This window comes from Struthio camelus, chromosome 8, assembly GCF_040807025.1.
Source record: "Struthio camelus isolate bStrCam1 chromosome 8, bStrCam1.hap1, whole genome shotgun sequence".
NCBI lineage: Eukaryota > Metazoa > Chordata > Aves > Struthioniformes > Struthionidae > Struthio > Struthio camelus.
Window position 1 is genome coordinate 2927056 of NC_090949.1, and position 24404 is coordinate 2951459.

Genomic DNA, 24404 nt, shown 5'->3' on the forward strand with positions numbered 1-24404 from the left:
TGGCTAATGGACAGAAGGCCCCTGCAGTAAAACTCCTGTTAGCTCGCTAAGAAAGCAAAGGTCATGCGTGGGAGGAGTCTACGTTACTGTGGGCCTTCTGTAGGGAAAGAAGTTTTTGCGGCGTGAAGCTCAGGCTGCAGACTCAAAAGCCCTGAGGTGGAAGATGCAGAGAGAATATACAGTCTCTTTGTGAACACAGCCTTTCAAAGACTCACCAGTCGGGAGGAGGGTGTGATGGCTTTGCCTGTTTTGGGCATACTGGCTGCATTCTGCCCCTTCTGACTCCACACAGGACGTGAGCCCGGGCTTCTCTAGCACTCAGGCACGTGTAGCTCTTTTGATGTGATGATTATCAAACAGCTTGTGAGTCTTCCGCAACACACGAGGGCTTTATTTCTGCTGCAGATATCCCAACACAAATATGAGTGCACCCGCTGTGTTGCAAAACTGCAGTGAGGACAGCTCTTCCCAGACACATGGCACGCATGGCGTGTGTTCCTGCTTTGAGTGCAGGACATTGGCAAAGCTTTAACCTTGCTGGCTGTGCTAACACTGGCACGGGTGCCCTATGTTGTGCCAGGACAGCATAGGAACCGTACATCTGATGCACCTCTCCAAAATGTCATCTGTGTGGTGCACTTGCTACTGTAAAATAGTGCCTGGGATTTGGGGAAATATGGCAATCTAGTGTGTGCACTAGTCTTCATGATTTCTGATCATCTCCCAAACATGAGATCTTGGGCATGTATCCCTATGGCGGGATGGGGCCCGTGTTCCCCACACAGTGTTGCCCAGACAGAGGCAGGCACAAACAGAGGGCTTGTTCAAAGAGGCTAATTTATTAAGGTCTGTGCACAGGGTAATGCTCCCATGGGGAACTGAAACTCTCCAAAAGCACGAGCAGTCTCTGTGCAAATGATCACAGGAGCCTCTGTCGCACACCTCCTTGCAACAGTGTCTTCAGAGGGATCAGGTGAGGTTCCCCAAAGCGTGCTTTTGCTCAATTTCTGGAACGTCCTTTCAGCGTCAGTCTAACAGGCTCCTGAGACGATCCTGCAGCTCGCTGAACTCGCGCAGTGCCTGAGCGTGGGCGTCCGGCTCCTGCGTCAGGTGCTGGAAGAGGTTAAGCGGCCTGCCTCTTCGGAAGGCCAGCGGCAGGGGGACCTCCTTGGGCACCCTCTCATTGCCTAGGAGGAAATGGTGAAGCTGTTTCTCCTCCAGGCAGTGGTGCAGATAGTCCAGAACATCATTCAGCCGCTCCAGGAGATGCTCCGGGCACCACTCTGATGGGGGAACCAGTGTCAGGAGGTGCATGGTGACTGTTTTCAGGTGGACTGAGGAAAGCACCGAGTCCTCCAGGAGGTAGGTGAGGAGCTGCAGACATGTCAGGTGGCAGCTGTCATTGGGGGCCTGCCTGTCCACAAATCTGAAGAACAGCAGGTCTTGCAGGGCACAGCTCTCCACCCACATTGTGCTGCTGGTGAGGTCGGCCTCTGCCTCCTCGCTGCCCAGGAAGACCTCCAAGTTGTCCTGCTGCACCCCCAGCATTAGCTCAATGTGTATGATCTTCCCAGTGTCGTATGTGAACTGGAGCTTGCAGAAACGGGAGGAGGGCAGCACCGTCAGCTGGCAGCTTTGTTCATCAGCAATCACGTCCCAGGCATTTCTCACACAGAGCTGGAACCAGCGGGTGGTTTTCTCCACGTCCAAGTAGATGCCAGTACAGAGGGTTTGCAGGAGTTCAGGGTGCTGATATCTGCGCAAGTGCCTCTGGGAGTGGTGCAGGAAGCAAAACACATCCCCCAGCAGCTGCTCCCGCTCGCACATGCACTCCAGGTTCACGCAGACACGGCCGTGCCTCGCCGGCAGTCCCCGTGTGGTGCCCAGGTTCAGCTGGAAGGAGTGCCCAGGTGGTGGCTTCAGGGGCACAAGTAGCTTGTAGACGGTGTCCTCCCCATGGTGGCTCCAGCCTTCAAAGGCACTGCCCACGCCGATGCACTGTTCCAGCCGTGGCAGGAAAGTTCTCAAAGAGATGATCTGGCAGGCATGAAGGAGGTTGCCCACCAGCTCCTCCACCACCTTGCATGTGTGGGCCACGTCCTGCACTGGCCCCCAGAGGTGCTGCTCATAGAAGGTCTCCAGGGCCCTCCTGCCTGGGGAGTCCAGCTGCTGTTCAGGAGAGAGCCGGTGCGCAGCACCCACATCCTCCTGCTCCTCACCTTCCCCCTCCTCCTCACTGCTGGAGGAGCTCTCGTCACCGCTGCTGTCAGACTCGTCAAAGTCCTGCTCTGTGGCCATCCAGAAGAGCCTGAAGAGCAGCCCAAGGCCTCCAGCAAAGGCCGCAAACTTCCACATGTCCCACATGGTGAAGACCATGCCTTTCCTGAAAAGTCCACTCTGTGGCTCCTGCATCACCTCATCAAACTCCTGCTGCAGCTGAGTTACCTTCTGACTCAGCTGCTTCTCGTGCTGCTGCATCCGCTGTTGTGTGGCCAGATCCATGTGGTCACTGACCTTCAGCGGCTGCAGGACAATGCCCAGCATGGCCAGGACGAGCACAATACACCCAGCCATGGCCTAGAGGAGATAGGAGAGAAGCAGGTGAACCGGGCTGGGTGGGAGAGAGCTTGTGGATTGGGGGCAGGAGCTGCAGGCACAAAGGGGCAGGATGGGAGAGGGGGCAAGGGAGCTCAGAGGCAGCAAGGACAGGGGTTTGCAAGGGCTGCCTGAGCAGGGACCCCGGGCTGCCCCAGGGAAAGCGCTTGGGCCCTGGTGCCTGCAGGCTCAAAGAGGATGCAGGTCCCGGACACCAACGTTGTGGGGCCCATCCTGCCAACCCTCCCCTGAGGCCCAGCACCCTGGCCAGGCTTTGCCCCAGGGGCAGGGGTGCAGAAAGGGCAAGTGCCACCAGATTGGGGAATCCCGAGGCCCCATGCCCCCACAGGAGCAGTGGCCCGCAGAGCTGCGGATGCCCAACACATCCCCAACATATCTCTGGGCACCCAGGCTCGCTGGGAGCCTCAGGCACCTCTGCCCCCAACCCTCAAAGCACCAATGTCTCTCACCGAACGTGCTCCTGTGTGCAGCTCAGCTCTTGCTCCAGTTGCTAGAAACTCCCAGAAGCTGGCGTTTCTGCCCCGGACCTCGTCCTGCCCAGCCTTCCTCCACTGCTGCACTCACGCTGCAGAGCATAGGCTGGCCCGGGCCGTACTGCTTGGGCCAAGCAGGGCTGCGGGGCCAACACCCCCTCCCTTTGTGACCTGTCCTCTGTGCTGTCATGGACAGGCTCCGCCTTGCAGGCATCAAACAACTCAGGGTCTCTGGGAAGGGCCAAAAGAGAGGAAGTCCTGCTCCCATGTCTCATGAGGGCTTTGATCCTTTTGAGCCTTGCAAACCTCCTTCCCTCTTCTCTTCTTGGATTTCTTCTGCTGAGGCAGGACAGAGGCAAGTCCTGAGAACGAAGCCTAACGACAAGAGCATCCCCAGTTAGAGCAGCAAATCTCCCATGGCTCCTTTCTCTTGGTGAAAACTTGCTCCCTGCAAGTGTAGGTGCGGGGACTGGAGAGGCCATGCTGGGGCCCTCGGCTTCGACAGGCTGCTGCCTGTGGGGCAGCTGCTCCACGGTTGCCAGGGTGTGTCCATCAGCCTGACCCGGGGCTGAAGGGACCTTGGTGAAGCGCTGGGGCCTCCTCCCATGCATGCTCATGGGTCCACACTCCCGGCACTTCCCAGGCCCCAAGATCTCCTGTGGGACGCTCATGGGGAGAGGACAGAGAGCAGGAGGCTCCCCTCTGCCTGGGGACACCTCCTCCCCTCCCTCCTCTCCCCCTCGGGGCCATATCCAGTTCAGCCACAGGCTAGGGCTCACTGGTCACTTCCCCCTAATTGCCCTAGAGCTCTCCAGGGAGCGGCAAGCGCCCTGCAGTGACCTTGGCCGGAGAGATTTGCTACTCCAACCAACCACACCTCCTACCGGTTTTACCCCTACAAAGAGTGATCTTGTGAGCTCACTGCAAGACACAGGCAATACGGCTTTGGGGGTGCAGTGCACAAGGAGTTGCAGTAGGTCTGCACACACAAGTCATCTTCCAGCAGCCAGGGAACTGCATGTGGAGAAGGATGAGCCTGTAGGCAGGGAGGAAGGTGGCCTAGTGACCAGAAGGTTTGGAGAGGAGAAGGGAGGAGAGGAGGAAGGAAAAAGAAAGAAAAAGAAAGAAAGATTATCAGATCATATCATATAGAGGGAAGAAATGACAAAGTGGCTTTCAAAGTGCTCTGGCATTGCACTCGCTGTAGCCTGGTGAGTTAGAGGCAGAACACACCACTAACGTCCCTTCAGTGCAAATTCAGACCTTACCAAATACTGCCAACTCACCCGGTTATATGATGGTGTACTTACTTTAAATTCTCTTGGCATTTAACATATGCTTAGAAACCCCGGTAAAAATCGTTGCTTACGTTTAAAAAAAAAAAAAAATCGAATTCATTTTGTAGTTCCACTTCCCATCCATTTCAAAATAACCACCCGGCAATGCAGTCTCTAATCACATCAATGAGTCTTACCTCTTGTTTAGCCTGTTTTCATACAATTGTTTGGGGAAAGCACGCTCTTTAGCTCATATGCAGCAGGTTACCCATCTGTGAATTGGTCCTGAGACGGGCTGATGGTGCTCACCTGCTAACGAGATAAGATCATAATGTGCTACCAAGACGTGAAATGAGCAGCAAGAGTTTACTACCTGCATATTCTGTAACTTTATTACCTGCGATGAATAGCAAGTCTAGATAAATAAGCGTGCACTCCTTTTTCCAGAAAAATTGGCTTTATCTTTTGCCTGGCAGCTATAAGCCCTACTTTTAATTTACTCTTTTTCTTATTCACTTTTTGATGTAACAGTTCAATGAGGGTTTAAATTCCTTTCCCCATGCAGCCCTTTTATCATGCTTCTAATTACCTAGCCTAATTGCTCTGAACCGGTACGAGCCCGTGCATTTTTAAATGGTTTTCTTTAATTACAATTCTTTACGGAAGAAAATGTCACTGAAATACATCTTACTAAAACAAAAAAGACCACTGAAATACATCTTCCAACCTCTCGAAAACGCAAAGCCATTATACAGAAAACCCATTATATATTTAACACACTTTGTCTGCACTCTGCTTGTTCACAAAACCATGTAGCATCACATAAAAAAAAAGGCTAAAAAAATACCCCAAATATTAAAACAATTGAGCAAAATCATAGAAAATAAAAATAGTAACGTACGTATTTGAGTTGAGCATGGAGAGAGAACTACTAGAACTACAAAAACTGCGTCCTTTATTTAGATGAGGAGTATGTGTGTATATAATATTCTCTAAAGAGCAAAAACTGCTCCAAATCTAACTGCCAGTGTTCTTAAACTTTGAAATGAAAATGCCATCCTCTGGGGGTGAACAATGTCTTTATTATGTCAAAAGATATATTAGAATATGTATTAAGAGTCTATGGGTGTTGTACTGGTACTGTACAAGATACCTGACATTTCCAAATTGGGCACAATGGATGAAGACGTACCAACTGCTTAGTTTAGTACTTGTATATGAGCAGAAACGTAACATGTTTTGATTGTTAATCTATGCTATATTAATAATTCTGCAACCAAATTTCAGCAGTGGGAAATTCACAAAGGACAGTAAGGGAACTGCAATTGTAATTTAAGTTGACGTTACAGGAACTTGCCCGTAAGATACAGGTTACTGAGAAAAATAAAGCATTTCTAAACATTAACATTTTATTTAATATATCACATTCAATACAGTGATACAGAGAGATGCCTTGTACTGAATTTCCATAACTCTTAAGACTTGTGTTCTGGAAATTTGGTAATGCAAAACTATTTATATTGTGATTTTGAAAATAGAAATACTTCTAACCAAACAAATATGTTGTTTATTTAAATTTTTAAATGAACCAAGATATTGTCCTTTTAAATAATCCTAGATATTGTCTGAGACTATTCCAGTATAAATGCCCAAAAGGGAACAATCATTTATTTGCTTAATGGTACAAGGAAATTAAAGTCTGACGACCAATGCATCTTTATGTAGATGTCTTGTAGATGCCTTGCAGGGCACCAACACAAAAGATAAAATATTTTCTAGGGTATTTTTTCTGCCAGTGATCTATATCACAGCTACTATAGGAAAAAAATGAATGTTACTCCTCATTGATACTCTTTACAATTAAATTAATTTCTCAGCAGTATATTAATTAGGCAACAAGAGTGGTCTAGAAATCTCTGATACTTACAAATGAGATAAGGAATTTATTATATCGCCTCTCCTAACTCAACATAAAATCACATCAGATAAAATTGCCTGTCTGATACAAGAAACATCCATTGCTGCTGTTAGGTCTGCGAAAGGTAGCTTGGCTAATACCGAATGACGAGCACTTGCAAAGTTTACTTGCAAAGAACATCCTTTTCTGTCTTCTCTAATGACCCGGTCACAACCTACCCATCGAGGGACAAATTACACGCTCTGCAAACTGTTCCTAGGTGAGTAAAGCCACAAACGTGCTGGGAAGGAGTCTAGCAGCTTCAGCACTGTGGTCCTAGGGAAAGAGCGCAAGTCAAAGAGGAGGAATCGTCCATAAAAGACAAATTCAAATGCATCCAATGGACAGAGACACTGAAAGCATTCAATATGCACTGTCAGAGACACTTCTTTCAAAGCAGGCCAACTTTATCCTTACAAGTAAAAAAGCTGTAAAATGAACAGGCTGAAAGAGGATTACACTTTTTGGTAGTGCCTACTACTTCACAGGTAGCATTCCTACAAGCTGGCCCTTGAAAATCCACATCTAAGACAGAAGGGGACTTGAACTTGCTTTGGACAAGAAACAACTGGGAAAGTGTTCTTGGTTAATTTGGTCACATCAAAGCAACGTACATTCCAGGAAAATCATCCATACAAGGACTACGCTGCAGTCATGAATTCCCCACAGTGCGGGGCTCCATTAAGAGTAATTGCTGTTTTCTTGCTTGCACAGCTGGATAGATATTTAGCATTTTGCCTTTACTCAAGAAGCCCATAGCACAAAGCAGACATGGCTCTATGTTAACTCTCTTTAAATGCATCTTTAAGATTACTTGCATGGTGGCCTAAGTGCAAAGCTAACAGAAGATTTTAAGAGGTATTTTTATCGCTCTAAATAGGATACAAATATAAACGAAGTGCTTGAACAACTGCTTGTTGAGTTAGCCAGTTCTAAGGGAGGTAAGAGAGATTAACCTTCAAACAGTTTCCTCTCTTCCAGAGACTCCCACACACTCCTAGCGCGCCTTGCTAAAACAACAAACACCACATTAAATTGGCTCAGGGTGTACATTTTGTTAAGCTACTGTCATAGAACTGTAGAATAAATCAGGTTGGAAAGGACCGTTGACTGGGCTTGCCGGATCTGAAAATCAAACCCAACTAAACAGAAAAGTGCAATCATCTCAACTGTAAGATGAAAGAGCAGTAATTAGGAAATCATTCTAGTGTTTTGGTCAGATTGATTGGAGTACTAGAAATCTCAAGACTGCAAAAAAAAAAAAAGCTAAAAAAAAAAAAACCATTCGTATCCCTCTTCTTTTGCTGTATGTTCAGAAGCTACACAGTTTATGGCCACCTATTTTCAGGCAATAAGGAGCTACTTTGGTGTTTTACTTGTCTATGGGTATATCTAAGAGTGAGATACAAACAAAGCCTAATTTGGTATCTGGGATTTAGCAGAATAATCATTAGAACCAGAACTAGTAACATTTGTGCTTCCCCTGTACCACCAATGCCTCAACACTTCAGTCAACACCAGCACCTCGTGTGGCTAAGTGACAGACTTTTCCAAAATGATTAAGAGAGAAGGGAGTCCCTGCACCCAAAAGCACGCCCTTTAAGCAAAAGCAGAGGTTGCAATGAGGGCAAACTGGTATGGTTTCTCTAAGAGGAGAGTTCTCTGTTCTGTTAGGATCCCTTGAGAATATCAACAAATCATGGGTAAAATTAGTCCAAGTAATTTATTTAGTTTTTCAAAAGCCTTTTGTCAAGTCCTCTAGAGAACATTAAACTAAGCAGTCTTGCAAGAAGAGGTAAAATAGTAGAAATGAATGGTTTACTTTAATCATGCAAAAACGTAACGCTTGGGACCTGCAAGATTTTCCATACTTGGATAGAAATGTATAGACTTAATTTTCTGATCAAGGAAGAACAGTAACGTGGCAAAGTTTGCCAATTATTTTGAGAAGTTTGGATTAAAAGAAAGACTGAAGCAAGTTGAAGGAATCCAACAAAGCTGGATGGGAAGGGGAAGCATAATTGCATATTGTCAGGTACCGAATATTGGACTAAAGAGTTTGAACGATTCAGACACTTTCCTGAGCCGCCTTCTAAATAAACACCATACAGAAAGAGCTGTGGTTTGGTGAAAGGAGTTTAGGGGTAAGATTACTTTTTTCTTCTTATAGTTGAATATCAAGGCAAAAAAAAAAATCAGAAGACATGACACTGAATTACAATTATCACAAAAGCGGAGTTGTCTCATAGCTCCATCCATACCTCAGAAGTCCATATGCAAAATTCAGATCTGGATCTGAAGAGATCCAGGAGATACGGATGGCTTATCACAGAATCACAGAATCACAGAATCGTTTAGGTTGGAAGGGACCTCTGGAGATCATCTCGTCCAATCCCCCTGCTCAAGCAGGGTCACCTAGAGCATATTGCCCAGGATCACATCCAGACGGGTTTTGAATATCTCCAGCGAAGGAGACTCCACTACCTCTCTGGGCAACCTGTTCCAATGCTCTGTCACCCTCACAGTGAAGAAGTTTTTTCTCAGGTTCAGATGGAACTTCCTGTGGTTCAGTTTGTGCCCATTGCCTCTTGTCCTGTTGCTGGGCACCACGGAGAAGAGGCTGGCCTCATCCTCTTGACACTCCCCCTTCAGATACGTTGATGAGATCACCTCTCAGTCTTCTCTTCTCCAGGCTGAACAGGCCCAGCTCTTGCAGTCTTTCTTCATAGGACAGGTGCTCCAGCCCCCTCATCATCTTTGTAGCCCTCCGCTGGACTCTCTCCAGCAGTGCCATGTCTCTCTTGGACTGGGGGGCCCAGAACTGGACACAGGACTCCAGGGGAGGCCTCCCCAGGGCTGAGGAGAGGGGCAGGATCACCTCCCTCGACCTGCTGGCAACACTCTGCCTAATGCACCCCAGGAGACCATTGGCCTTCTTGGCCACAAGGGCACACTGCTGGCTCATGTTTAACTTGGTGTCCATGTTTAACTTGTTATCCTCAACACTGAGTCATCCTTTCTCTTGGTACAGAAAGGCGCCTTTCTTCTGCCAAGGGTGGTTGCACTTCAATTTCCCTCAGTAAGTACAGATCATTGTGATTTTCACTGTGGGGAAGAGCAGCTCTGAAGCCGTTATCTGGCTGTTTTTTGTTCAGCTTGCTTGCTTGTTCATTTAAGTGAGGTGTCACGCTACACCCTTTTACTTTGGCGGTCAGTATTTTAAAACATAATTGCAGTTCTTGGCTGCCTTTAAATATATCATGCTAACCTTTCCACTGAAGAACCTTAACAAATAATTTGTCATATCTTCAATATCCTTGGATCCAGCTCAGGGATGCAGTTGTTACTAATCATATCCTCTCAAGGTTAGTGAAATGGCAGTGCCAAAAAAGTGGGTTTTGTGCAGCAAGGGGTCAGTAACACATCTGCGCAGGGCAGTTGCGAGCATCGTCCGAGCTCGTGGTAGCAGATAATTGATGGCCATGTTATGAGGAGCACAAAAACTCGAAGTCCTGTTTACCCCTGAACCGACACTAAGCTTTGCTAAATAAAATGCACTGTGCCAATTACTTTAAACAAAGTTAGCAGAAACAGGATTGCTATGTGGTATCAGAGCACATAATACATACGGAGCTATTAAACCATAGCCTTCCAATATTTCTGAACAATCAAATCCCACTACTTTTCAAGGTTTACAGTTTAGTACTTTTCCATCAAAATAGCCAGCCTTTGGCAGAAGGAGGGAGGTAGCTTCTAAGTTTCTAAGTCGCATACTTGAAAATAATGCGTTTGCTGTTCCTCTGCTGCCATCTGCCCTCAGCAAGGCATATGTGCAGCCAGATTTGTCCTACATTTAGAGGATTTGAAAGGCATCAAGACACAGATCAAAAACAGAAACAAAAGAAAAGGTTCAAGCAACAGCTAATTGGGTAGATTTCAATTTTCTTAAAGACTTTTTTTTTTTTAAAGGGTAATACCAAACTAGAAAGTAAAAAGATGATGAATCTTTACCTGTGGCAAAGAAATGCCCTAAACAAAAAATAAATGCAAACATTTAAATTGTACCTCTTTAAAAGCAGACACGGTTTGTTTGACTCAGGGTGCAGAGAAACTTTGATCTGATGAATGCCAGCAGTAACAAAGAGGAGGTAAAAAATATGTTAATTTTCTTTACAAATTCATTGCCACCTTCAATTTGTAGCCTGTTTGGATTGTACTCAGGCTCTGGTCTTTTTTCCATTTCTTTCTTTCCTTTTTTTTTGGTCAAAAGCAACATATTGCGTTGGATGCTCTCTTGCAATCTAGGTCTTCTGGGTTTTTCTGTGAAGGATTTTCTGTGAAGGTTTTTCTGTGAAAACTCCAGCAACCTACTATGTTCCCCAGCTGAGCTTAAAACATGGAGCATCTTCGCTCTTCTGAAACTCTGGCTTAGTGTCTCTACACAGCAGATGATGGTGGTCGGCAAAAGGGCCATGTTTAGTTTGATGCAATGGTTGTGACCAGTGGATTAACCCACCCCACTCATTCTCATCTAATATATAGGACCTTTCTCTTTCCAAAAAGAAAAAATTAAAACATGCGAGGAGGGGGGGAACAGAGAGATGCATTTTTTCCCTCATTTTCTGCTTTCAAATTTTGTCCAAATATCAATTCACTTTTCCAGGAAAGCGTGACCTTTAGTTATTCATCTGACCAAGTACCACCCAGTTGGTGTCAGCAAACAAAGTGTTACAAGTCTTGAGACAAACTTAAACCCTCAGATGTGCGCACCCGTATTTCGGCTTTCTCAATATTACCACAAATTGCTGGAAACAGGGGTGCAAAATCCCCCCACACAGCAGTCTCTTTTAAGAAAAGTCGATTTTAAGAAATAGAAAAAGATGATCCCAGAGCAAGGAAGACACTGGGACAAGGGACACTGGGACACTACTGAGACTTCATCATAGAGAAAAAATATGTAGAGATCTTAAATGCAGACATCCTTTTCCTCCAGCAGCAGGCTGCACTTTGTGTAATGGAATCTCTTTATATTCATTCATCAATTTTAGTCTTGTCTTCACCACGCAGTCTGCTGAAGCCATGTTCCAAACCAAGATCAATGATAGAAATAAAATCAATAAAAATTCCAAAGCACTTAAAAACCAATACATCTTAACAGATAACTCTGTAAGGACCAGGAAGCATTCAAGCCCTTTTAAGGGCTGCGGCATTGCCTGATATAAAATGCAACGTGCCACCTCTGTCCTTACCATCATGAAGGCAACGGCCAAATGTTTCCTTAGGGCTAATTTACTCCTTTCTTTTGCGCAGTTGTGCTGAATTTGAGGAGGAAAAATTGACAATATATGCTTAGTGCTGCACTCCTTATGCACACAAATCCCCAAAGCATGAGCGTGGGCATGGTTCAGGGAAGACGTCACTACCGCCAAAGAACGAGCAGTTGCTCTCGTTGCATTTCTAACGTTCCTCCTTGGCACATTCAGTGCCAATTTTATTTCAGGATCGCGGCCCAAACTCCTGCCATGCTTTATGTGGATGAGTGTATCCGGCACAGATGACAAATCTGCAAGAAAGCCTTGAATGTACCTGGGATGTTGTCCCTAGGACACACAGGCCACATGTGACTGAACAGGTCCAGAGTGTTTATATGCCATGACGGATGCCTGGGCAGGATACCAACAGAAAGCACAACCTATCATCTGGGGAGAAAAAAGGTAGATGCTCTTCCTAGATAGACCGAGCACACATAGCTACCACCCAGGCAGATCAGAAGTCAATGTACTTCCTTATATGTGTTCTTCGCTGGCATCTCTGTATTGTTTTCTGAATCCAGCTTCAAGAAAATACCTTACAATTTTAGACAGGCAGTCAGTATCGATGTTAGAAATACAGTTTGGATCCTACTATTCAAGGTTCAATGGAAAAACCAGTGGTCTATAGCAATCCTCACTAATTTACTTCTTTATTGGTTATTTCCTTGTTTCTCCATAGTCCACTGAATAAGAGATACAAAATAATGTTATATTGTATTCACTGAGACATCAAAGAGCAAACATACCTTTTCTTTCTGGTATATCGCTCCTCCACGAGCTCCTAGTATTGCAGCACATTGCCAAAGACATGAGGAAGAGGATTAGATATAATTCAGTTCAAAGCTACTCTGATAAAAATCCAACAAAGGAATCTAACTTATTTCCAGATACTCCGTCATTCGTCATCCACCTATTGCTGCCAAGAGCTACACTGCCAAAAGACTGAGAGAAGATTAAAAAAAACCCTCTCTGATCCAACAAATCCATGCCAGTGTGTTTGTACCATCTGCCATGCAGATTCAGACATGCCCGGCTGAAGATGGGCTGCTGTTGATCCATCTGCGAAACATGCCCCAGACCAATTGCTTGACTTATGGTAAATTTGGAAGGCTATTCAGTAGAAAACATCTGAAACGCAGCTTGGCATTTTCCCCAACTCATCCAGTGTTTCTCTTTTTCTCCTTCTTTATAAGGAGAGGTCCTCCATACAGAAGATATATTAATTCAGGATCAGCTCCAGTTCTGTGCATACTAGTGTCTTGTTCATCCTTGTTGAGGACTGGGTGAAATGACTAACAGTTTTGTTTCGACCAGACGTTCATATTTTCCTCCTGCCAATTATTTTCCCCAAAACTTTGTTTCATCTTCCATCTCAACAGACAAATGCAATTTCACTTTATTCCTATGGGGGAAGTGGGGAAGCAAACGGAGAGGAAGTCCTGAAAGTCTAATGAATTGTTTAAATCACATAAGCTAAAAAAATCCATCACATGCAATGACAAATTACTTCTTTAGATTGTTTGCAGGTGTCACATCTGATGCGTAATGGAGAAATGTAGCGTATGCATTAGTTGTTCAGCCTGTACATGGAGTACATGTGAACAAAGTGATCAGAAGTATCCTTGTTGTCCCCATTCTTCTCTTTACAGTTCTGGCTAAGGGATATTAAATGTGAAAATTTCCATTACTAGCAAGAAGATATCAATCAAATTAAGAAAAAAAAAAACACATCATTTTTAAGGGTCATTAAGTCATATATTTTCAAAGAGATCCACAAAGCCACAAGTGAGTCTAGTGGGAGTAAAATAAGGGGCTCAAGTAATAGGTTAAGTTAAATTAAAAATACAAGTTGTGTTCCTATAGAAAGCTCCTTCAGCAGCAGACTGACCTTACTAACTAATAACACATTTCTTTTTCTTGATCAGAATAAGGTGCCAGATGGAGCAAACAACCAATATTCATCATCATGTGCAAACCTAGAAATGGTATATCTATAATATGAAAACATAATGCACCATATGTGCTCCAAAAATTAACCAAAATAAAATGCAGCTAGTTCACTTAATTCTCATTTAACGGGTCTCATCTTCTGAGCTTTAACGTGCAAGCGCTGGAGGTGAAACTCAAACTGCTAATCTTAATCATTCTTATCTACATAAATTGATCCATGCTTATACAAGTTTTAACAGAACTAAAGATGATAATCTGCAAAAATAAAATAATGATAATGATGAGCATAGCATTGAATATTTTGCAGAAGAAAGTAGTTAGAACAAGGAACTGGATTTTCTAAGTCCTAGCTTCTGCCATTCATAACCTACCTCAAATGTGTTGTTGAGTCATATGGACAAATCTGCTGAAGGCCTGACAGCTACTTAATCCTGCAGGGAGGTCATGGCTTGCAAAGATAAAGATACCTGAGTGGAAACACTGAATACAGAACTGGCCACAGATACAGTGAAAATTAGCGCAATGAGAAGAATTAGGTTTCTGAAGAATCTATGTCAGTTTGGAGTGCAGGAGTAAGCCACACTGGTGGTTTAAAGAGGCGATCAAACTGACCATCTTAGGCAGGCAGGGAGAGCAACTAACTGCTCTCCAGCTGCAATAAGTTGTGGCTAATGCAACATCTGCCTTGTCTGTCTTGTGCCTGCCCACGTATTAACACCCAGTCTCGTGGCCCTCTCGAGCATGGAGCACGGCATAAACAGAGCTCCCGCTCGCGGCAAGCTCCTGCGCCAGCTGATAGTTGGAGCTGCTTGTCCAGGGCTGCTCATTTGGAAATTCCCTGCCTTGGCAGGGCAGCAGAAGTACCCACAGTTGGAAACACGCAGTTGAAAAGTCGGCAGCTTTGCAGAGGAACTGCTACTAAATACGCACACGGGAACAAACCTGCCCTGCATTCATGTCACCGGAGCTGCCCCAGAGGAAGCCAAAACACTAGAAAAAACGCTAGAAGAGTTTCAAGCCGGAGGACGAAGCATGCAAGGCATACACATGCGCCCATGGCATGGGTTGTTTCTCTAGCAGTTTGCAGTTTTCTACCACTTGGTAGTGGAAAAAAGGAAAAAGCGAGGGAAACCTCTTTTTACTTCTCTTCACTATAACCACAGGTTGGCTTTCCCGCATTTTCTGTGAAGCAAGAAAACATATGGGATTATTTCTTAGCTGTAATCTTGAAATCAACTGACCTTACCTAAGCTTGGCAGAAGCTTAAATGACATCTTTCCTACCATCTGGCTGTTTCCAGAGTTATCCCCTCGCACGTTGCCTCCGATATCTAAGAAAGACTGAGCTAGGCTGTGTCGTCTCCTGCAGCAGGGAGCCTAATCGTATCTCATGGCCTTATTTAGTCATGTATTTCAATGAGAGCAGAACGAAAGACAGTATTTTAGTGATCTCTTACCCACTGTTAATTCTGGTTAAAACTGGCCGTCAGGTTCAAAAGCTGCAGGAAGAGGAGGGTGAGACAGAATGTCAGACAGGCGCACAGAGCATTCTCCCATCGGCTTTTCCCCCAAGGGAAACCTAGGTTGCAAACTCCCAAAGCACACATGCCATAGCAGACGGAAAGGTGCTAGCCTGTTTTTTTCTTAGCATAAAATTAGAGTGCAGACATTGTAATGTATGGATGTAAGCTGAAAGCTACAGTGTTTACCACATGCAAAATCAGACAAAAATACAGGCTCCTCAGCAATGAAGGGCAACATTACCACCTCCTCTCTGACTAGATGTATTTTAAGATAAAAGAAAGAGCCTCGCTTGTGGGGAAAAACGTGCATGGAGCCTCCATTTGCAAAGAGAGCCGGAGCTGTGGCGGCCACATCGGAGGCGCCTCCTGGCAGCCAAATCCGAGAGGGGTTTGGCTCACCACCATCCTAGTGTTTTGCTCTTAGCTAGCCTATTTCCCATGCTGAGTTTGGGTGCCTCCTCCCTGCACGTTGATATCTGAGGATGGATTCAGACTGAGTGAACTGTATAGATCACCTTGGTGCCTAGCACTAGGCATCAGGACCCTAAAAGCCAGGTCATGCCATTTCTGGCTTTTCAGGATCTTTCCAGTCCTTTACAGGCTTTACCACCCAGAGTTCAGGCTAGCAAAGACTCATCCATCAAATAGCTTCTGGACCCCAAAACAGCTTAGGAGGAAACGAGTTGGATACCTCCAACCTTCTCAGAGCACTCTGAGCTGCCTTCAAAGCTCCTAACTACCAGGAAGGCGAGTTTTGCGCTTTTCCATTTTGGAAAGGAGCCGCAGACCTGTTTGTGGGGTCGGTACGTCCTCCACAACTCACGGTGCTCTTGCAGTTGCTGCTCGCGCCGCTTCTCTTTGTCAGCTCTCTAGCCGTTTAAACAAATACAAATGACAATCCTATTCCCCCTCCACTGCAAGCTACCATCTTCTTTCCAGCAGCCTATGAAAGTTAAAGTAAAAATCCATAAGAGTAAATTCAGCGCAAATAAACCAAAGCTAAAAATCCATAAGAGTAAGTGTGACACCCAGAAGCCAAATGCAGTTGGCAGGCGGCAACGGCAACACTCTGTCATTTGAACAGTCCTCGTCCCTCACTCCAAATCCTTGCTCTGACAGGTAATCTCCTCTTTTACTGACTCCTCCTCTCCTCCAGGAACGGAGGCTGAGCAGAGCAGAGAACAAAGAGCTGACAGCAATATTCAGCGTTGCTTGTAACGCAATCAAGACAAACGTCCCTTACGCAAAGGGCAATGCTGGTAAAGATATACCACTCTGGTCTGAAATGGCACATTACGACTACGTGCTTATTCAAATGGTTCCTGCAGACTTTACCTCTTCATAGGTATCTGGCTCAGTGCAGGGGCTGAGCTACAGTTTCCACAGCTACTGGTTTTGTAACCTAGCACCCATAAAGCTCCCGTGCACAGCAAGAACCTCCTTGCCCCATGAGGAGTGAGAATCTCCCAACAGCTTGGGATTCCTCAATGCAATCAGAGGAGCAGAATTCAGCTGGGATCAGTTGTTAGCATTTGACAAATTTGCTCAGGTCAACAATTTTGGTATTACAAATACAATACGCATATAGATACGTCAAAGATGAAAGCTTCTAAAGCAGAGGTTTGAATTTGCGACCTGGTATATTTTCTTACTTCGGAGCCTTTTAACATGAGCTCAGAGGATATGGTCGGGGGTTCCTCACACAGTTTAAAGGCAAGTGAAAATCACTGATGCCACTGCAGAGCCTGTTATCTCCTTCCCAACCAGTGCTATCATCACCTGAAAGCTTTTCAAGCTAAAATAAATGTAGCTTGGAAGGAGATGCAAGATTGCTATGAAAAGGCAGCTTGGAAATAGATTCTAGCTGAAAGGAAAATCTCTCCTGGGAAACTTTCATCTGCCGATCTCAAACAAATCCAGAGGGTTTACTTTCAACACCTGCTGTGATCTTAAAGGCACTGCAGGTGTTAATGATCCCAGGGTCACGCAAGCATGCTGACTTTGCAAGATAAACCTGGAACAGTCTCCAACTGCCAGATGAAGAAAGGTGATAGGTGGAGACAGTCCCTCACTAAAACAAAATCCTAGTTATAGCTGCCTAAGTGGTGAGGTACTCTTTAATACTCACTACAACCACCACCCTTATAGCACAGCCCAGAACTCCTATTTACTTCACCAAAGCTTCATCCAGCCCAGCAAACCTCCCCAATATTTCCACCTGGGAGCTGCTTTTTCTTGTTCTTGCCCCAACACCCAAAGCCTCGTTTAGTCCTTAAATGCACCCTTATTTGCTGCCACTTCTCATCTCCTGCAATTCTGTCTCTGCTAAATCGGCTGCTGCCCCATGCTGTCCGCAGCACTCCTGCCAGCCACCAGCTCCCATCAGTGCTGGCCACCACAGTGGTCTGAGCTGCACTGTGCCCAACTGCTTTTCAGCTGCCTCTTCCCCTTAAAGGCTTCATGGAGGCTGAAAACGGTGGTATTGGCTGCACTTGCTGCAAGCCTGTGTGGATGGGGCATCCAAGGAGCAGAGGAGATGCTTAGCAAAAACTAAAAGCAGGGATACGGTAGCCCTTTCCAAGTGTCTACCACCAAGATTCAAAGAGGGGAAGATTGCTGTAGTAGCATCACAGGACGTAAAGCAACATCATAAGCTCTTGCATTTGCAACAGCCCTGCAGTAAGAAGCTGGATAGACCTGTATTTTTTGCCCAGTTGCTCCTCTTCCCCTTCTTCAGCCCCACCGTACGTTGAACGGCAAGGACTGAACTGCTCTGAAGGAACGGGCAGCACTTCCAAGACACTCGTGTCCAAGCAAAAGCCACCAACCTCTGCACGAACAGAGAAGTTCGAATGACAAAAGCACTCACTTCGCAAGCAATCTATTCCCCAGTCCCTTTGAAGTGACTTCATTTCATGAGTGTTTTACACCTCCTTTTCCTCTGCAGAAGGTGCAAAAAGCATCAGGACAGAAAAAAGGCAGGAAATGATGTGTTCTGACTTAGGCTCTGCAAGTCTCACTTACTGCATGGGATATAATCGAAAAATGATGGTGCTAGAAAGGTAGACGTACGATTCATTGCTTGGCTGCGAGTTTACGTATCATCGCTGACATGCATACGAAGCCCTTCAGCTGCTTCAGCTCACGCAGGACTTCGGCACGCTGCTTCGTCCCATCCAGCTCCTGCACGCTGCTTCTTTACAAACACGGCTCTGGGAAATATCAAAGCAAAAGCATTCTGATTCAGTGCTTCCTACTCACGTTCAAATGAGGTATTTTTGCCAGGGAAAAAACCTCAGTGGGCCTTAATTACTCATCAATCAAACAAAAATCTACTCACCCACACAGAGGATAGTTTTATCCCGTTGACCTGTGGAAACGCATTTGCATTTGGGGTTCCCAGACCAATCGAAATGGAAAAATTAGTGATTCTGTGTTGCTTCAAAAGGAACGTTTTGCATTTCTTCTGCTCTACGGAAAGGTCCAAACCGAACTGTTTGGGATCGAACAAAACATCTGATCCCCCCCCCCCCCCGTTTTTTTTAAATGCCCTTTTAAAAGGGACTAACCTAGTGACAGTCCATGAGAATAAACCCGGCGACATGATGCGTTTTGCCCGTACATAGGAAATCGCTAACACACCTCTGTAGCCTGCCCAGGCCCACCAGCTTTGCGGCCCAGCCTATCGGGCAGCGTGACCACAGGCAAGTCCCGAAGGCTTTGCGGGGACCTTTGTTATTCATGTTGCTCCGTGCCCTGCCAGCAGTCACAATTATTATTCCCACAGAACACATGGCTTAAGGCAAAAGTCTCTTTTCCTGGAAGAAAAACCAACCATCTATCTCGACCGCAAATTTCAGACTAGCTGTCGAAGGTCTCCCTCCGCCTGCCGCGTGCCTCAGAGAGGGCCACAGAAGGGCAGCCTAGCAGGATCGATTCAGCGGCAGGAGCGCCGCCTCCCGAACCGGGAGCCCCACCAGCTGCGCACCGAGCTCCGGCAGTGCTCAGCTCTCCCGCAGCGACCCCCCTCCCCAGCTTGCGCGATCTCCACCGGAGCAGCAGGCTCTGCAGCGGCAGACGTCTCCCTTTTTTATTGTCGCCTTTAGGCTTTGAAAAAGAAGATATTTCCGAAGCGGCTGAAAAGTATCTGTAAGAACTTTCTGCAAAGCTGGTGGCCATATTTGCTTTGAGTTATAAAAAGCGCTTGTTTATTCTGTTTCATTAGAACCAAATATGCACTGTTTCTATAGCAACTCCCAGCACTTCGCAGTGCTAACCGTTGCGGAGCCGGACGGGATTTAACCCTTTGAAGTGTACAGCTCTGAATCTTTCCGAATCAATACAATTGCTATTCCTCAGCCTGCATCTCTCGGCAAAGGACGGTAGAGACTTTTGTCTTTATTTTGCGAAAAATACTCTGCCTAAGAATACGGCTTATTAGCTCCCATGCAGAAGCGAAGCCAACGCTCGTTAGTATACCTGAGTTTATGGATAGGGTGATGCATGAGCGGGGGGGGAGAAAAAAAGTTTCCGCATTGAGAACTGGATGTGAAAAAAACAAAAATCTAATAATTTCACTTGAGATGCACGGGAACCTTAAGAATAAATACTAAAGCTAGGAGAACGAAATTTATTTTTCAAATGCATTAACAGAACACAACTGCCAGGCTGGAAACTGTACTAAGTGCCAGTGCTGGTCTCACGCCTCCTTCATCCCTCCACCAAGCACTGATACTAGGACAGCGTCTATGGAAACAGCCCATCTTCCTCATCCCTCCTGCCTGCTCCCACACAACTCCCTTCTTGCAAAGCGGGACCTGCAGCAGCCGGTGGCACATTTCCCTTCCTCCTGCTCAAAGCTGTTCTTCTGTCTCCGGCTGGGTAATCTAAGTGTAGATAACTTGCGAAAAGATATGTGAATATTTTTACTTTGGGGGATAGTTGCGTTCTGTATTTAAGCACCATAATTAAACATATGGTGTCCAGTGCAGAGGATAGCTGGTGAAGAGAAATTCAAGGGCAGTCAGTCTGGGACTCAGGATGCTGCCTTGAGAGTCAGAACTACCTGCTCTAGACATCAGACTCGTTACTACCCTTGACTTCAAATGGCAAGTCTGATGGGGGTGGGAAATTTGCAGTTTCTGTGTTTACTGCTTCACGATCGCAAGAGCAAGGGTTTCTGCCTTTTCAGACTTCATTACGCTGCACAAATTGACAGTATCTTTCGCGATGCATCACTAGAACAACAATGTTTCAGCATCAAGAACACAAAGTGAAAAAAGAATAACAGAATTCACCTATTTTTAAATATAATAGCAAGAGCAGGTCATGAAGAGTCCCCTTATTTCCGAGCTATGCTAAATGCATGTGTAGCTGTGCTTGCAAATAGTTTCTTCCACGCGAGAGGCATTTTGCAGGATATTTTTTTACAAAGCACAATTAAAAAATCTGCATTAATACCTTTTCACTTGTGCTGGAGCCTTTTTTATTGTCCAGATCTAGAAGTTAGAAGAGCTGTTGACTGTACACACAAGCCAATTCATTTTTTGGCTAAAATCTCAGAGAGAGAAAAGAAACCACCAGTAAAAAATCGATGTGGATTATACAGGCTACATATATGGCTACATCTTCTGCCTGTTCGTAAGACACTTGCAGGTAGCACTGCAAGCTGCAAACCCACCTCGTTTGCACCTGGGCAGGTCTGCAGCTCTGCAGACTCATAGTGGGCTCCAGGATTGAGGTTCTGAAGATGTTTCTACGAGATTTTTTTTCTACAGCTTTGTAGCTGGTAGGGGCAGAAGGCAGAGTATCAATTGACTTGGGTTGACTTCTTGCATAAGACAAGTCATAGAATATCCCTAGGTAACTTGAGCATAACTTTGGTGACCACACTGCCAAGGAAAAGTGCCTCTTTCTCAGAGAAGGACAGACTCGAACACTGATTTACCTTCTTCAAAGTTCTGGAAAAAATTTCATCACCGGGGTTGGGGAAGAGAAAAAAAAAGCAATGGTGACAGCATGCACAGGAGGAGCTTCAGTTCCTTCAGTGCCTAGCAGGAGCTTTCCGTTCAGCTCTCCTTTCAGTTAGATTATTCCATTTCCAGCTCTCCAAGCTCAGAATTGGAGAGACTTCAAAAAACCAAAATATTCAGTGTAATTCTGTGCGTCTTTAAATACGTTTATCTCAGAAATAAAGGAACAAATAAGAATTAACATGCAATACACAAGAAGCAAAGCAAAACACTAGGTCCTAACAGCCTGAATATACGTTTGTTGTGAACATACCACCGGCGCATAATTTTGCAGAGAAAACTTGCACTGGGAATCGAAGCGCCCGTTCCAGGTTACAGTCTACCTCTGCATTCATGGAAAAATAACTTTTCGCTTAAAAAACTGATTTTAAAAGACAAATACCACCAAATGCTCAGCGGCGGGAGGAGTTTACTAAAAACGTGGGCAATTTAAATCAGCACTGCTGCGTTATAGGAATCTCTTCCTTGAAACCAGGCTTACTGAGCTTAACTCACTATACACTAATGAAAATCTCCCCTGGTTTGTCCTATGCCGAATGACACTACAAGCCTGCAACGGATTTCACAGGGCTAGAGCAGTAACAAGGGTTTATTTCGAAGACACAAGGCAGATATTCCTTTGGCTGCAACTGAAAGCCTCTGGGAAGAAGAAACGATATGTCGCAGAGCAGCGGGACAGCCAGGGAACATCGCCTCACCGCTTCGCGGTTTGCGTTCTGTCACTACCACCCCGGCAAAGGGCAGATGCCCAGCCACTTAGCCGGCAGCTGCCTCTACGCATCGCGTTTGTCTAGAGCAGGGTGTTCTGAGACACGAGCAACTAAGCGCGTTACTGAAAGACCATCCACAGTGAAATAAAGGAACTGGCAATGACGCTGATTCACTGCCTGGCGCTGGGAAAAATGGCACGATGACTCGAAGTAAAAATAGCCAGCACAGTGTGCTTTTGAATACCGTCAATGCCACTGGAAACCTAAATAACACGACTATACAAAGAGAGGGCAAAGAAATTCAGATGGAAGGCAGAGAATCTGGAAATGCTCATTCCACCTTCTGCAAAGGTGCATTTTTGGCTAGTCTACAACGCTAGCCTCTACCACCGTTACCCTGCGGAGGATCTGAGCTGTTGGCCGAGACAAAGCCTGGAGGATGTAGGTGTCTTCCCAGCTGAGCCGTTGACCTGCTGCGCATCTTTGCAGGGGTTGCTTCATTTGCCCCCACCACACTGCTCCAAGGCGCTACAGGGAGGAAAACAAGATTTAGTCTCTGTAGGCTGAGAAAAGCATTATATCAACACAAGACACTGACCACTAGCTAGGGCTCTGGTGAAGGGGAATCACACTTTAAGAACGCATTGTCTCTTAGCAACTCGGTTCCTCAGGCTCCAAATAAAAGAACTGCAATGTGCCAATGGCGCATTGTTTGCCATGGTGATTTTGCAATTTGGATTAATTGGAGTTTACGCTCTGCTTGGCTTATGAAAAAAAGTAAATGGTAGTTACGGGGATAAATAATTTCCATCCAGCTAACATGTAACTGGGATGAAAGTCCTGTGATGATATTTGAACAGTGCAGTATGTAAGAAACAGCTAGGGTTCAGACATTTGCTACCAGGATACAAGCCTTTTCACCACAGATGAAATCTAGGTCAAAGTGACTTTAAGACAGCTGTTGCAAAGGACAGCTATTCCTAGTTCAGAGCTTGGTGCTATAGAGAGATTCAAGACTGAACGGATCTAGAAAATCAATTCCCTTATGCCTCTACACACCTGAACTCCTTTCTGCTTCTGACAGTGCTCAATGTCAAGGAGCTCCTGAGATCCCTCCAACTTTTCACTCTTCCTGGTTGCCCTCTGATAACAACTTTTCAGCAGCGAGTTCACACACAGGCATATGTGTGGTGCGCTTGGCGTTCCTGCGCTGTTCTGCAAAGTCCAGCAGTGCTCCAACATACCTATCCAGAGGTAACACAGTTTAAGGCCTTCAAAATCAGATGGCTTGGTTCTGCTGCGTGAAAGACGCTCTCAGGTCCCACTGTTTCTGCATAGGTATCCCCATTTTAAAATCCTCCCAGTGCAGAATAAAGGCTTAGCATTGCTCAAAATGGAAGCAGACACATATCTGTAAAACTGTAAAGTATTTTGTTTGCATTTAAGTCCAACGCAAAGTTTGCATCGCAAGCTACAAGGAGGAAGGGGAAAGCTTCTGTTCTGGTAAACACAAGTGTGTAGCCTACTTCTAACGAGTAGCAATCAAGAGGCACGCCGCAGGGACACCAAACATAAAATAAAACAGCGAGAGGAGCCAAGATGCTGCTATTCCTGGCAGTGCTAAAAATTAATTCCGAAATGCATCCATTACAAGAGTAATGGAAAAGTAGAGCCTCAGCTCTATAAAAATTAGGACCGTGGCTGATGGCTTCATTTCCTCCCCTACCCCAATTAAACCTGGAGCTTCCAGCTAAATTACAGAGTATGGCCACAGTTTGTAAACAAAACCATCAATGCTACAAATGTCTGTACCCAATAAACAGATATCCCATTTCAGGGGGCAGAGTTATGCCTCATACAATAGCTGTTCATGTCCAAATATATCTAAATATATCTCTTCTTAAGCATTTGATTATTAATTTCTCCATTCCTGGTACGAAATGACATAACAGAAAGCAGCCTTCTGCTCTACCATGTCTTTTGAAAAACATACCCTAAAATGAAGCAAATGAAATAACTCCTAATCTGTTTCAAATCTAATTCTGCCAGACAGTTGCACTTTGTCAGCCTGACCTGAATGCCCAAAATGCATTAATGCTTATTCTTTAAACTGGAAAGAAATAATCATCGAGTATGATAATCCTGGAATCAGCCTGTGCCCCATTACACCTCAGCGGATTTGACTGCCTGATCTTTTCTCATCCTTGTGTGACCCCAGCATCCCTGGTTCATTTAGTTCCTTAAGCTTTAATTAAAAAGCAGCAATGAAAGCCAGCAAGACAAAGCAGCTGAAAATTCCTTTATAGCCTGCAAACAGCGAATGTTGCTTAGAGAAGAGACAGCAAGCACCACATGCGAATACATAGGTGGCCTACTGAAACGTCATCTCTCTTCTGTTGTATCCTGCTGAGGAATGCTTTAGCGAGCTGGTCTTCTATTTCTGTCTTGCATCAGGAGAAGAAGAAACCATGAAGCCTGCACAGGAGTTTATGCATCACATACGCACATTACGTGGTTGCCTCCTCCTATCTTGGAATGGGGAATCTGGAGTTTAA

The 24404-nt window shown here is 45.4% G+C and overlaps 1 protein-coding gene across 2 annotated transcripts in view; it reads right to left on the reverse strand.

The window, feature by feature from the left end:
• Nucleotides 1-846: 846 nt before the first annotated feature.
• The window catches only part of LOC104142611 (inositol 1,4,5-trisphosphate receptor-interacting protein-like 1), a 119767-nt gene continuing 96209 nt past the window's right edge, over nucleotides 847-24404 (reverse strand). The window contains exons 2-6 of one of the 2 annotated variants that reach the window (XM_068952036.1): nucleotides 18180-18319; nucleotides 4564-4678; nucleotides 3983-4148; nucleotides 3066-3464; nucleotides 847-2577 (exon numbers count right to left, since the gene is read on the reverse strand). In XM_068952036.1, coding sequence (XP_068808137.1) covers nucleotides 1027-2574 — 1548 coding nt within the window. In that variant the 5' untranslated portion in view covers nucleotides 2575-2577; nucleotides 3066-3464; nucleotides 3983-4148; nucleotides 4564-4678; nucleotides 18180-18319 and the 3' untranslated portion in view covers nucleotides 847-1026. Of the gene's footprint in view, nucleotides 2578-3065; nucleotides 3465-3982; nucleotides 4149-4563; nucleotides 4679-6502; nucleotides 7066-18179; nucleotides 18320-24404 lie in introns of those variants that run through there. The other variant, XM_068952035.1, reaches the window with a different exon arrangement.